The 13,850-nt window shown below is 38.1% G+C and overlaps 1 protein-coding gene across 2 annotated transcripts in view; it reads left to right on the top strand.

Annotated features, from left to right (window-relative positions):
- Positions 1-5,563, top strand: part of LOC138757832 (serine/threonine-protein phosphatase 2A catalytic subunit beta isoform) — a 35,873-nt gene extending 30,310 nt beyond the window's left edge. The window contains exons 5-8 of one of the 2 annotated variants that reach the window (XR_011353921.1): positions 633-794; positions 2,550-2,668; positions 3,222-3,382; positions 4,921-5,009. Coding sequence is in view for 1 of the 2 variants with exons in the window: in XM_069925790.1 (XP_069781891.1) it covers positions 633-794; positions 2,550-2,668; positions 4,921-4,993 (354 nt within the window). In the remaining variant the exon portion in view is untranslated. Of the gene's footprint in view, positions 1-632; positions 795-2,549; positions 2,669-3,221; positions 3,383-4,920 lie in introns of both variants that reach the window. The other variant, XM_069925790.1, reaches the window with a different exon arrangement.
- Positions 5,564-13,850: the final 8,287 nt, after the last annotated feature.

The raw sequence follows: 13,850 nt of genomic DNA, 5'->3' as shown, positions 1-13,850 counted from the left end.
GAGGAGATACCTCTCTGAGAGATTAAAGTATTTCTTAATCTAGATTTTCCAATTTGAGTGGAGTTGGGTTATTTGAAGCATTTTTAAATGTTTTTTTTAAAAATGGGAGACATTCATATATTTATTGATTGCACTACACCAAGGTTCAATGGTCATTAATATTGGGCCAGTGTATTTTTTACATTTAGATTCACTGAATTTTGTTCATGTTAGAAGAGTTGGATTATAGATAAAATCAGTTGTGTGAGGGACCTTTAACTGTGGATTTTACTGTTCATCATGCCTTCAACTTGCAATATTAACTGTTTTCCTATCTTTGCAGCAACAATGACTTAAGATTTTTCAACCCTTCTACTCTCCCATGTCTGTTTATTACCTGTTATTCTGTGTTTCTTCCCACCGCCACCTCCAACTTTTTATTTAGGCAACTGTCTAATTTTCAGCACTCCTGATGAAGGGCTCATGCCAAAACGGTGACTGCTTTTTTACTTTCTATGGATGCTGCGTGTGACCTACTGAATTTTTCCAGCATTTTTGTGTACTGCACTAGACACCAGCGTCTGCAGATTTTCATATTTACCTGAGTTCCTCAAGAATTTTCAGTTTTTATTTTTCCTTCTATGTCCAAATAGGGGCCAATGTGTGATCTGCTGTGGTCAGATCCTGATGATCGTGGTGGATGGGGAATTTCTCCTCGAGGTGCTGGTTACACTTTTGGACAAGACATTTCTGAAACTTTTAACCATGCAAATGGGCTTACCCTTGTGTCTCGGGCTCATCAACTTGTCATGGAGGTATGGAAAAGGCATTTTGTACTATGTACTTAAATGGGAGCTAAAACACTTCAGATTCTAACTTAATCTATTGGCAGGGGAGGGGGTGGGTGTATACCACATGTATAATCTTTGTAAGGTTTTCTTTTTATTGAATGAAATGTATGTACTGTTGTGGTTTAAAATTTGTAAATAAAATATTTTAAAAATCTATGAAGCACAGTATTTTATTTAGACGTTTTTTAAAACTGTTGCTCTGTTTCAGTTTGGACTTGATAAAACAAAATAGAAGTTGATAATTGCCTGAATAATTTAACTGCAGCTGATCAAATACTGAAAGCATAGAAAGCAGTCAATTGAGCTTCAAATTCTTATTTTAAAAGATCAGGTCTTGTATGGCAGATGTGGTTTTGAAAGATAAGTGTTCAGTAACACTTAATGTCATTGTTTTCTGGTAGTGCTGCTTTGCAAATGTGATTAAAGTTGGTTCAGGGTGATATTCAGGCATAATCCATTACAGGCTTCTAGAAAAAATAATGTTTGATCTGTTTGGACAGAAAATTGTCCAATGAACTCTGTATAAAAAGTTTAAATTTACTAATTTCAGCAACTAATTTTTGGATTGATAGAATCTGTGTTCCTTTCTTGTTCAATTTCAGTTAACTTTTATATTAATGCCACAAGGTTAACAATGAATTTTGGAAGGATAAGTAACTAATTTTATCAGATAGCAGACCTGTGTAGCATTTTTGAACAGTTTATTCATTCCTCTGGTTTATGTAACTTTTTTTTAAAAAATTTTTATTTTTCACACCATAAATCACATTAACCATGGTACACACTTTTTCCTTTTCACACATATACAGTGCCATTTTCATTCCCCCCCCCCCTCCTCCCATCCCACCCTCCCTACCTCCCCCCTCCCGTCCATTTAAGGTATACAATCTAGGATACATTAAACCAGTCAGACAATGTTGTCATTCAATAAAATGGTTTATGTAACTTGATGCAGAAATACTGGCCTATTAACAGATGGAAAGGCTCACGAGTCTCCACTGTCCAGTCTTTTGGCACTTCACCAATACTTAATAACAACTCGAAAGTCTCAGCCAGGGTACCATCAATTTCCTCTGTAGCTTCCTACCGTGTCTAATCAGGCCCTGGAGATTGTCAACTTTCATGTACATCATCAGTACCTTCAGCACCTCCTCAACTATTATTCTAACTGTTCTCAAGACACTGCCATTGACTGCCCAAGATTACCATATGCAGTTGTAGTACAGGTACACGATCCTTTATCCGGAACCCTTGGCGGACAGTGTGTTTCGGATTTCGGAAAGCCAAATTTAAGCCCACCCCAATTATGCTGCCATATCCACCCCCATCCCCTTCCAGTTGCCCTGTCGTCTCCCATCAACTCGCGCTGCCGGTCTCCCCCCTCACTCGCCCAACTAGCACTCCCGTCTCTCTCCACTTGCCGTATTTTGGAGTTTTTTGGATTTTAGATGTCCGGATAAAGGATCATGTACCTGTACTTCGAGTAGCTGCTGTAGTAATTTGCTTTCATGCCCTTCCAATTCTCCGTCATCTTTATTTGCATGACCTGGTTTGGCAAACTTAAGAGTTGTAAAATAAAGGATTTCCTGAATCATTCAGATGCTGTGCAGAAGAAAATTTAGGTTGATAACATTATGAATTTATTAATGGGATCTTTTGTATAGGAATAATTAATCTATTTTGCAAGATATTAAAAATCTTTAATGTGTTTCATCTCAGGGATACAACTGGTGCCATGATCGAAATGTAGTAACAATATTCAGTGCTCCAAACTATTGTTACCGCTGTGGTAATCAAGCTGCTATAATGGAACTAGATGATACACTGAAGTATTCATTGTAAGTATAGTGGAATCTAACTTTCAGGAGATTTTAACATGGATATCTCTTTTAATTGTAATTATGAAATTGATCAGTTCTGGACAAAGCTGAAAATGAAAATTAAAGAACTGCCAATGTTTAAAATCTGATATAAAAACAGAACATGCTGGAATGTACATTTGGTTAGGTAGCATTTGTGGAAAGAGAAACAGTGATAACATATGAAGTTGAAAATCATCAGAAATTTGATTTCATAAATCTTAAAATTTTGAAACATAGTTTGATAATACATTCAACCTGAAATCTTAACTCTGTTTCTAATTCCTCAAATGTTGCCTGAGTTGCTGAATGTTTCCAGAATTTTGTTTTATTTGAAAATAAAATGTTGGTTTGAAGATGAAATAGTAACTTCACACATTTCGTTTCTAGTTTAATCTTCACCTGGTAATACTTCCCATATCTGTATCTGGTAACTTGTTCAATTCTGTGTTAAAGACTAAGTAAAAATTAGGACAATGCTTGAAAATGGGACTAGGCATATGAAAGTGAATTATTACTGTGTGTTATGCAGTTCTCATGAAAGGCTAGTGACAAATATGTCCATTTCTCATCCTGGAGCAAAGTCAAGAAAATCGTTGAACTTCTTTTGACTCTTCTGTATCACTAAGCAACTCGGAATTATCAGAGAATGGAAATAACTTGTAGATCGAAGAATATGCATTGAAGGAAGAAGTAAATATATTGGTTTAAATCTTTTGTGCTTTATTTTCCTTTCCCACCCCTCAACTGAATTTTCCAAACAGTATTTATCTTAAGTTGTAGTTTCCCATGCATAGTTCTCTGGTAACTTGTGCTGGACAGAGTATGCTGGTGAATCTTTGATTTCCCAGGACCAAGGCTTTGACTCTGGGCGGCCTCTTATTTGGCATTTGCATTTTTTACATGAATATCTTTTGAACAGGTTTGCTGTATCTCTTATTTCTGCTTTACCTTGTGGCTTGAAACTTTGAAGGAAGTTTGAGTTTATCAAATACAAAGTTACTACTTTAAAGCTTTTGCAGGTAGCTTATGGAATTCAATCCGGCTAAGTGTGAGGTGATGCATTTTGGAAACACAAATTAGAAGGCTGAGTACAGGGTAATGGTTGGTTACTTCAGAGTGTGGATGAACAGAGGGACCTTTGGGTTCAAATCCATACATCCCTCAAGGTCACTGCATAGTTTGATAGGAAGTTAAGAAGGCCTATGGGATGTTGGGCTTTATTAATGGGTGGATTGAGTTCAGGAGTAGAGAGATTGTGTTGCAACTCTACAAATCTCTGGTGAGACCACACTTTGAATATTGTATTCAGTTCTGGTCACCTCATTATAGAAAGGATGTGGAAGCCATGGAGAGGGTGCAGAGGAGATTTACCATGATGTTGCCTGGATTGGAAAATGAGCCTTATGAGGCAAGGTTAGCAGAGCTGGAACTTCTGGAGCATAGAAGGATGAGAGGAGCCCTAATAGAGAACTACAAGATTATGAGTCCATAGAAAGGGTTGACAGCCAAAGCCGGTTTCCTAGTACAGGAATGGAAAACACCAGAGGACTTGTGCAACAAAATTAGGGGAGGTAAGTTTAGGGTTTTTTTTGGTTTTTTGTTAACACAGAGTTGTGGGTGCCTGGGATGGTGGTGGAGGCTGAAACATTAGGAGCATTTAACTCTTAGACAGGCATATGGATGAAGGAAAAATAGAGGGTTACAGGGTAGGGTGGGTTTAGTATTTTTTTAAGGGATATATGGGTCAGCACCACATCAAGGGCCAAAGGGCCTGTACTGTGCTGTAATGTTCTATGTTTTTAGAAGCAGCTTTAAACTTTGCAGGTTTGTGGAACATGTTTTTTGGCATATAAATCTGTACGACATAGTTGCTCCAATTCTTCTGTTCTTAAAACCTTTAAAAACATAGAGAACATCCAACCTGGATGTCTAGCCTATGAAGAAATGTCATGTTACAAGTGGAAACAATTTTATCTTTAATAATCACTAGATGTTTAGACATTTTAGAATGGATGAAGATTATTGGTAGAAAGGTTTTGGTTTGGATTTGGATTTTTTCTTGGATGTAAACTCTGAAATTCTTCTTTTACAGTTTAGAATCTTAACTTTATTTCATTGAAATCTTCTGTTTTACTCTGACTTTGAGTTGGTTGCAGCAGTAAATCTGTATATTAATGCCATTTGATGTTCTTTAGCTTGTGCTAAATTAAGTTTTTTTTCTTTTGCAGTCTTCAATTTGATCCTGCACCTCGCCGTGGAGAACCTCACGTCACTCGACGTACTCCAGACTACTTCCTATAAATAATTCTTTAGTACACTACAACCATGCTGGCAGTTCACCTGTTCCAGAAAAAGCAACGATAATTTAAGTGTCTTTCTAAAATGACTTCACTTTGTCACAATATAATAGCATTAACATGGACCAAATATACTGTACTTAAGGCAGTTCACTGCCTGGAACATTGAGCACAATTTGGCAGTGATTGCTTTTTTTTGTTTCTGAATGGAAGCAAATGATATTTGGTCATAAATTTTGCCTGCTGTTACATGTCATTTTGTTTTACCCTGATACTGTGAAATATTAATGTAAAAAATGGTATGATAAGCAGGTCTAAATGCAACATTCATAACATTATAAATTGTAGTTTTAATAGGCATGGATCAGTTTCCAGTTCCTTTTTTTCAGTTTGGTATACATGCTTGTTCTGAATGTATGAAGGAGACGTGTGATGTTCCTTCTGGAATGTTAGCGAACTATCCTGTTTTGATGTTTGAATCACTGTTCTGTGTTACTGTACTTTTTTTCTGTATATATTTGACAAAAAAGTGCTTGCAACTTGGTGTATTTGAACAATAAACTACTTAAAGTAATCAGTCACTGGGTTTCTATAAAATACTGTAGTCATTGGTGAGGCCAAATGAAGAGTATTATGTGCAGTTTTGATTACTATCAGGAAAGATATTAATAAGATTGAAAGAATGCAGAGCAAATTGACAAGGATGTTGCTGGGAGTTGAGGAGCAGAGTTATAGGAAAAGGTTGAATAAGTTTGGACTTTATTCCCTAGAGCACTGGAAAATGAAGGAGAGTTGATGGAGTATACAAAATTATGAATTTTATAAATAGAGTCAATGCAAGTAGGCTTTTTCCACTGAGATGAGAACAAGAGAACATGGGTTAAGGATGAAAGGGGAACATTCAGGGGAACCTCTTCATTCATAGGGTGGTCTTGAGTGGGAAGTGATGGATTCTGGTTTGATTTTAACATTGAAGAGTTTAGATCAGTATATGAGTGGGAGGGTTATGGTCCAGGTTTATGGGACTAAGTGGAAGAATAATTTGGTGTAGACTAAATGGGCTGAAAGGCCTGTTTCTGTGATGTAGAGTTCTAATTTGTAAATGAAATTAGTTATGACCAATATACTTCATAAAACCTTTGATTTTTTTTTCAACATAGGGTTTCTTCAAATAATAAAGTACACAAGTTGAACCAAGAACTGATTTAGTATAGTTTGATCTATTCATCCCAGGCATTTTGATCTCTGCAGTTAGTTGATTACTTTTTAAGGTGAGCTTCTGAAACTCCTAGTTTCTGTCCTCCCTCTCAAACAGCAAAGCATATTTGAATGACTAAATCATGCATTGTGGTCAGATGATTAAAAATGAGAATTTTCATTAATTTTTTTTAAACAGAAACAGTTTTGATAATGTAATTAAAATATTCTATATGTTTCATTTGCATGATGCTGTGCTCTCAGAACATAAGAAAGTTTGATATTTACCTTTTAAAGAAGTTAAAGTTGCTCATAAACTTTGCACTGTTAGGAGTTTCTACTATTCTTATTATTTAAACATAATTATAATTTTAAAATACTTATTAGAAACACCATGGCTTAAAGTGGTAAAAACCTGAAGGAATAAATTGGAAACACAAAAAAACATAAAAACCCCATTTTAAAAATCAGAACAGATCTTTCAGGAATCATACAAGGAAACACTATTGATTTCAGAGGCTGGGTACAGAATGGCTGATGGTAACCAGCCCAGTTTGAAAAGTAGGGGCAATATTCCCCAACCTTTATAACTGATGCCTTTGTTCCACATTGAAGACTTGCATTTTTCCTGACTGGTACTTAGTGTCAGCTCATTCTAGAAGGCTTCAGCAGTATTTTTGTTTCTCTGGCATAATCTATGTATAAAACTAAATGCATTTAATTATTTTTAGATGCCCAAAATTATTTAAAGAACCATTTTGCTGAAACTTAAAACTGATGAAATTTCATTGCAGTTCCTCTTCAAAACAGCAGAGGACATCTGTTCAAATTCAAGTTCGTTATCATCTGACTGAATATAAATGAAATAGCGTTTCTCAGGTGCATGGTGTTCACACACATGAATGCACAATACATAATAATCACATATATTCATAAAGATATAATTTAAAATAAATATTTTGGAATGATTTACTCAGTTACAGGATACAGTTCATTAATCTCCCAGCCTGGCAGTCCTGTACCCCCTCCTTGATAGTAGAGGGTCGAAGTTGCTATGTGCTGGATGGAAAGAATCCTCAGTAATTCTTTGAAGCAGTGGTCCTGGTAAATGTTGTTGATAGATGAAAGAGAGACCGTGATCTTGGCTGATAGGATGATCCCCTGCATTGACTTCCACTTCAATGCTTTGCAGCTATTCCATGCAATGATGTAGCCAGACAAAACACACATGATTGAGCTTTTGTCAAAGGTTGTCAAGATGGGGGTCTTGCTCTCCTCAACCTGCTCCTCCTTCCTGATGAATGAGGAGGTGTTGTAGTCCAGGATATGCCATCCTTTATATGCACATTAAGGATGTTTGTGTTTTCCACTCCCTTCAAGAAGGAACCATTGATTTGTGATAGAGAATGGTTGACCTTGATCCTCCAGAAATCCAAAATCATCTTTGATTTGTCCACATTGAGACTCCAATTGTTCTCACACCATTTTACAAGCTGCTTAACCTCTTCTAAGCCCATTCATTGTTGCTGAAGAAGCCAACTACTGTTGTACCATCCGCAAACTTGATTGTTAGAACAGATTCCAGCAGTACAGTTGTGAGCCAGTGCTTGAACAATAGCAGGCCGAGCACAGTCCTGAGTTGTGCCAATGTTCAGCATGATCACAGATGAGGTTTTGTCACCATCTTGGACTAACTGCTCTTATGATCAAGAAGGCAACATCATTAGTGTGGCCATTAGCGCAATGCTATTTTAATTTGAATCCACCACTGTTAAGTACATTCACCCCATGTCTGCGTGGACTTCCTCCAGGTGCTCCAGTTTTCACCCACGCACAAAAAGGATACAGGGTTTCTAAGTTAATTGGAGTATTTGGGCAGCATGGGCTCGAGGTGGAAGAGGCTGTTACTGTGCTGTATGTCTAAATGTAAAACAAAAATATTTTAAAAATGTAAAAGTTAGGCAACACAGTTAGTATAGTGGTTAGAGCAATGTCATCGACCAGGACCGGGGTCCGAATCCTGCACTGTTCATAAGGAGTTTGTATGTTCTCCCCGTATCTGTAGATTTCCTCTGGGATCTGCAGTTTCATCGCACCCTTCAAAACACACCGGGGGTTGTAGGTCAATTGGGTGGCACCAGCTCATGTGCCAAAAGGGCCTATCATTATGCTGCATATTTAAATTAATTCTAAAATTAAAATGTCCAGAATCTAGGTGTTGGGTTCCAGCAAGGACAATTTTTCTACCAACCTGAGATATAATTGTGTTGAACACTGAACTGAAGTCAATGAACAACAAACATCTTGGCATAAGAGGCATCATTCTGAGTGGTGGGGGAAGGGCAGGGGGGTATCAGGATGGAATGAAGGGTCAATACTATACCATCATCTGGTTTCTGAAACAAGAGGAAAGATGTGCCATGAAAAAATGGGAAAATAACAAAAGTCTATGAGGGAAAAAAAAATGCTGGACTAGTACCACTGATTAGAAAAAAAGTTCAACAGCTCAAATGACAACAAATAACCAAAATATAGATTGGAACATCCATACATTTTTAGGTTTTACCTAATATCTACTCTATTAAAGTTCTACCCTTATTGGCATAGGAACACAAATGGTCCTTTGGGTACTTCAATCATCTTGGGTATAGTTTACCAATGTACATAAGAACATAAAAGGAGCAGGCCATGTGGCCCATAGACCCTGCTCTGCCATTCAATGAGATCATGGCTGATCTAATATGCTCATATTTTCCCCATATCCCTTAATTCCCCTACAATGTCAAATCCAACTTTGTCTTAAATATACAGTGCCTTCCATAATCTTTGGGACAAAGACTTTTATCCTTCAGTTGTCCCTGTGCTTCACAGTTTTAAATGTATAATCAAACAATAGACATGTAATTAAAGTGCACATTCCAACTTTTAGTCAAAGTTATTTGTTCCATTTTGGTTTCATCATGTAGAAATTACAGCACTTTTTATACATAGTCTCCTCATTTCAGGGCACCATAATGTTTGAGACAGATTTTTGTGAGTACTCAAATATGTTTAATTGCTTCATTGGTACAGGTATAAGAGCTAGGCTTGCTTTGAAGTTTTTGTCATTTTTCAACATGGGAACAAGAATTGTGCCAATGAAAGTCAAAGTAGCCATTATGATGTTGAAAAACAAGAATAAAACAGACACCGCCCAAACTTTGGGTTTACCAAATCAACTGTTTGGAACATCATTAAGAAGAAGGAGCACACTGGGGAGCTCAGTAATCACAAAGGGAATGTTTGCCCAAGGAAGACCTTCACAAGGTCCCACATGGGAGGTTAGCGAGGAAGGTTCAGATACTCAGTATTCAAGGTGAGGTAATAAACTGAATTCAACGTTGGCTATGTGGGAGAAGCTAGAGAATGGTGGTGGATGACTGTGTCTCAGACTGGAGGCCTGTGTCCAGTGGTGTGCCTGAGGGATCGGTGCTGGAACCATCGTTGTTTTCATCTCTATTAATGATAATGTGGTGAAATGGATCAGAAGTTTGTAGTTGACACAAAGGTTGGAGGTGTGGTCAGCGAGGAAGGTTTTCAAAGCTTGCAGAGGGATCAGATCAGCTGGAAAAATGGGATGAAAAATGGCATGTAGAACTTTTATAGACCAGTGTGATGTTTTGCATTTGGGAAGGACAAGCCAAGAAGACATTCACTGTAATTGGTAGGACACTGAGAAGTGCGGTAGAACAGAGGGATGTGGGAATACAGAAACAGTTCCTTGTAAGTGGTGTCACAGGTGGATAGGGTTTTAAAGAGAGCTTTTGGCATATTGGCCTTCAAAAATCAATGTATTGAGTATAGGAGTTGGGATGTTATGGTATAAAGTTGTATAAGACGTTGGTGAGGCCAAATTTGGTGTATTGTGTGCAGTTTTGGTCACCTAACTGCAGGAAAAACATCAATAAGATTGAAAGAGTGCAGAGAAGATACACCAGGATGTTGCTGGGACTTGAGGAACTGAGTACAGGAAAAGATTAAACATGTTAAGGAATTTATTCCCTGGAGCATAAAAGAATAAGGGGAGATTTGATAGAAGTATACAAAATTGAGGGGTACAAATGGAGTAAATGCAAGTAGGCTTTTTCCACTGACGGTAGGTGAGATACAAACCAGAGGATATGGGTTAAAGGTGAAAGGAAAAACGTTTAGGAGGAACATGAGGGAGAACTTCTTCACACCGAGAATGGTGAAACTGGAACGAGCTGCCAGCTGAAGTGGTGAATGTGGGCTCAGTTTTAACATTTAACAAGATTTTGGTTAGGTACATGGATGGGAGAGGTATGAAAGCCGCAGGTTAGTGGGACTAAGCATAAAAATAATTTGGCACAGACTAGAAGGGCCGAAGTGCCAGTTTCAATAATGTTCCATGGTTCTATATGAGTATTCTTCTGTCATTAGTAGAAGCCTTCCGAGCACCCGTACACTCTTTCTTCTTACTAAAGATAAAAGTTTCATTATTGTCACGTAATACTACATTTACAATGTAACATACATGAAATTCTTTAACTTTGTCCTACCGGAAAGAAGACAGAGAGAGTCACCACCTTGTCAAGTTCCCGTCACAGAAATGAGGCCCCAGTGAGGAACAAACTCACGACCCTTGGTTTACAAGACCAGTGTTATCAAAATAGTTGAGATTGGTAATCTAAAGGTTTGGGTGATGTCTCTTGCCGTCTTATTTCTTGTTTTTCAGCCTCATAATGGCTGTTTTTACTTTCATTGGGGCACAACTCTGGTCATCATTGGAAAATGGCAACTACAGACTTCAAAGTTAATCAAAAGCTTAAAAGCAAGCCTAGCTCTCTTATACCTGCAGCAATGAAGCAATTAAACATACCTGAGTACTCAAAACACCTGTGAAGATAAATTTCACAAACATTAGAGTGCCCTGAAATGAAGGGACTATGAATAAAAATACGTAGTCGTATTTTCTGTAATTTCTGCATGGTTGAACCAAAATGTATACAAATAAAGTGAATTGTTTGATTACATATTTAAAATTGTAGAGCACGGGGACAAATTTTTTAAAAAGTGTCTTTCTCCCAAACATTATGCAGAGCACTGTATTTACTGAGGTAGCCTCCACTGCTGCAACGGGCAGCAAATTCCACAGATTCACCACCATCTGAAAAAGCAGTACCTTCTCATCTCCATACTAAATCTACTACCTTGAATTTTGATGCTATGTCCCCTAGTTCTGGTTTATTGTAGCAAATGGAAACAACTTACCTACCTCTATCTTATCAACACCTTTCATAATGTTGTTTTGATAAGATCCCCACTCATTCTTCTAAATTTCAACGGATATAGTCCAGTCCCAGACAACTCAATCTCTGCTCATAAGTTAACACCTTCATCTCTGAATCAACCTGGTGAACATCCTTTACACTGCCTCCAATGCTAGTTCATCCTTCCTCAAGTAAGATCAGAACTACATGCTGTAGTTGAGATGCAGCCTCACCAGTACCTTGTACAGTTGCAGCATAACTTCCTGCTCTTAAATTCCATCACTCTAATAATAAAGGCCAATATTCCATTTTCCCTCTTGATAGCTTGCTACACCTGCAAACCAACCTTATTGCAATTCCTATACAGGTACTCCCAAGTCCTTCTGCACGACAGCATGCTGCAATCACTTTCTATTTAAATAATACCTGAACTTCCATTTTTCCTTCCAAAGTGGATAACTTCAACTTACCAACTGTACTCCATCTTTCAGACCTTTGCCCATCATTTAACCTCTCTGAAGATTCTTTGTATCCTCTGCACAATTTGCTTTTGCACTCAATTTAGGGCCATCAGCAAACCTAGATACACTATACTCTATCTTCTCTTCCAAATTGTTTATGTATATTGTGAACAGTTGCGGGCCCAGCACCAACCCCTCATCACTAAATGTCAAGCAGACAAACACCCCTGTATCCCAACTCTCTGCTTTCTATTGGTTAACCAATCCTCTATTCTAATAGATCATTCCCAACTCTATGCACCCTTTTCTTCAATATGTCTTTTATGCTGCATCTTGTTGAGCGACTTCTGGAAATCCAGGTAAAAAACATCCATCTGCTTCTCTCTATCTACCACATTCGTTATAGCCTCAAAGAACACAAGTAAATTTTTCAAACAGGACCTGTCTTCACTGAATCCATGCAGCCTCTGCTTGATGGATCCATTTCACTCCAGATGCCTCACTATTTCTTCTTTAATGATAACTTCAAACATTTACCCAACTACAGATGTTAACCTAACTGGCCTATTGTTCCCTACTTTGTTGCCTATATCCTTTTTGGAATAATGGTGTGCATTCCATCTGGGTCCAGGGGACTTTAGACCCTTATGTTTTCTGAGTATTAACTCCTTAGCGATAGCTAATACCTTCAGGTCCTCACTCCAATCACATCTATAACATACTCCTCTCATTTACCAGCACTTAATCCGTGGATAATTCAAGTGTTTATCTATATATAAATTTTGAGGGATTTCATGACTATATGATAAGTTATAACTATGACAAAATACGCAGTTGCTTCAGAGTTATTTAAACTGAAAAGAACTTGAATTATTGCTCCAATAAGAGATTGAAAATAAGGAGACTTAAAATTTACTTCAGTATTGTTAGGAGATTCGTAGAGAACTGCAAGTTAGACAGCCTTTATTACTTCCTTGATTTCTAATCCCACCTTTAAATAAAACCACCTACAGTTTTATTTACAAATATAGCAACTGTGCGGTCTGTGTCCAAGATGGTGGCATCTATGATCGGCAGTAGCCATGACGGGTTACAGACTCCGGGGAAGCAGAGGACTGGTGCAGGACACCAGAAAATGAGAAGACCACACCCCCTCCCCCAGCCATTGGAGAAGGAGAAGCAGAGGACAGTGACTATGGCAGCAGAACAATGATGGCCTCAGGCTGAAGAACACATAGGTCACTGTTGGCAACTCGAAGCAAGGGATCCATGTAGGCTGTGGCCCGGGCTGCTGGTGACTGTGGTTGAGAGATTCACACCAGGCTATGGACTGTTGGAGACTGGCTCAAGACTGGCTGAAGGGGTACCAGGATCGGAACTAGGATGCAAGAGGGTGCCAAAGGCGCTGAGGGGATACTGATCATTTCAGAGGTTCTGATCTGGAGCTCAGACTGCTGATGGTTTGGATTGTGTGGCTGCAAGGGCTGCGGGAGTGCTGGAGGCAAATCCATGGTCACATGGTGACTCTGAGGGGACTCTCTTTTGCTTCTCTTTCTCTGACTGAAAGAGGCGCTTTAGACCATTTCTAACGACGGTGAATCTGTCTGCCTTAAGGCAGACAAAATAAATTTCAGGTAATATTTATTGGACTGTCTTTATTACATGACAATAAATTGAATCTCAAATTTTGTATTACAATGTGGAAATCATCTCAAAATATGCCAGGGAACCATAGGCATGCTGATCTGAGAGGCTAGATATATGGTGCCAGCAAAGATTACCATGACTGATGCATGTTGCACCACCTTATTTCTACAGATTTGACAGCAAAAATTATGTGATTTCATAATGTAAATAGTTAAAATTTGAATTTGTCACTAGAGATCAAGACCATTGATCCAGCAACACAAATTCAAATCTTATCCCAGCAACT

The sequence above is a fragment of the Narcine bancroftii genome, chromosome 3 (assembly GCF_036971445.1).
Source record: "Narcine bancroftii isolate sNarBan1 chromosome 3, sNarBan1.hap1, whole genome shotgun sequence".
Lineage (NCBI taxonomy): Eukaryota > Metazoa > Chordata > Chondrichthyes > Torpediniformes > Narcinidae > Narcine > Narcine bancroftii.
Note: the sequence above shows the minus strand (reverse complement) of the source record. Positions and strands in the feature narration are given on the sequence as shown.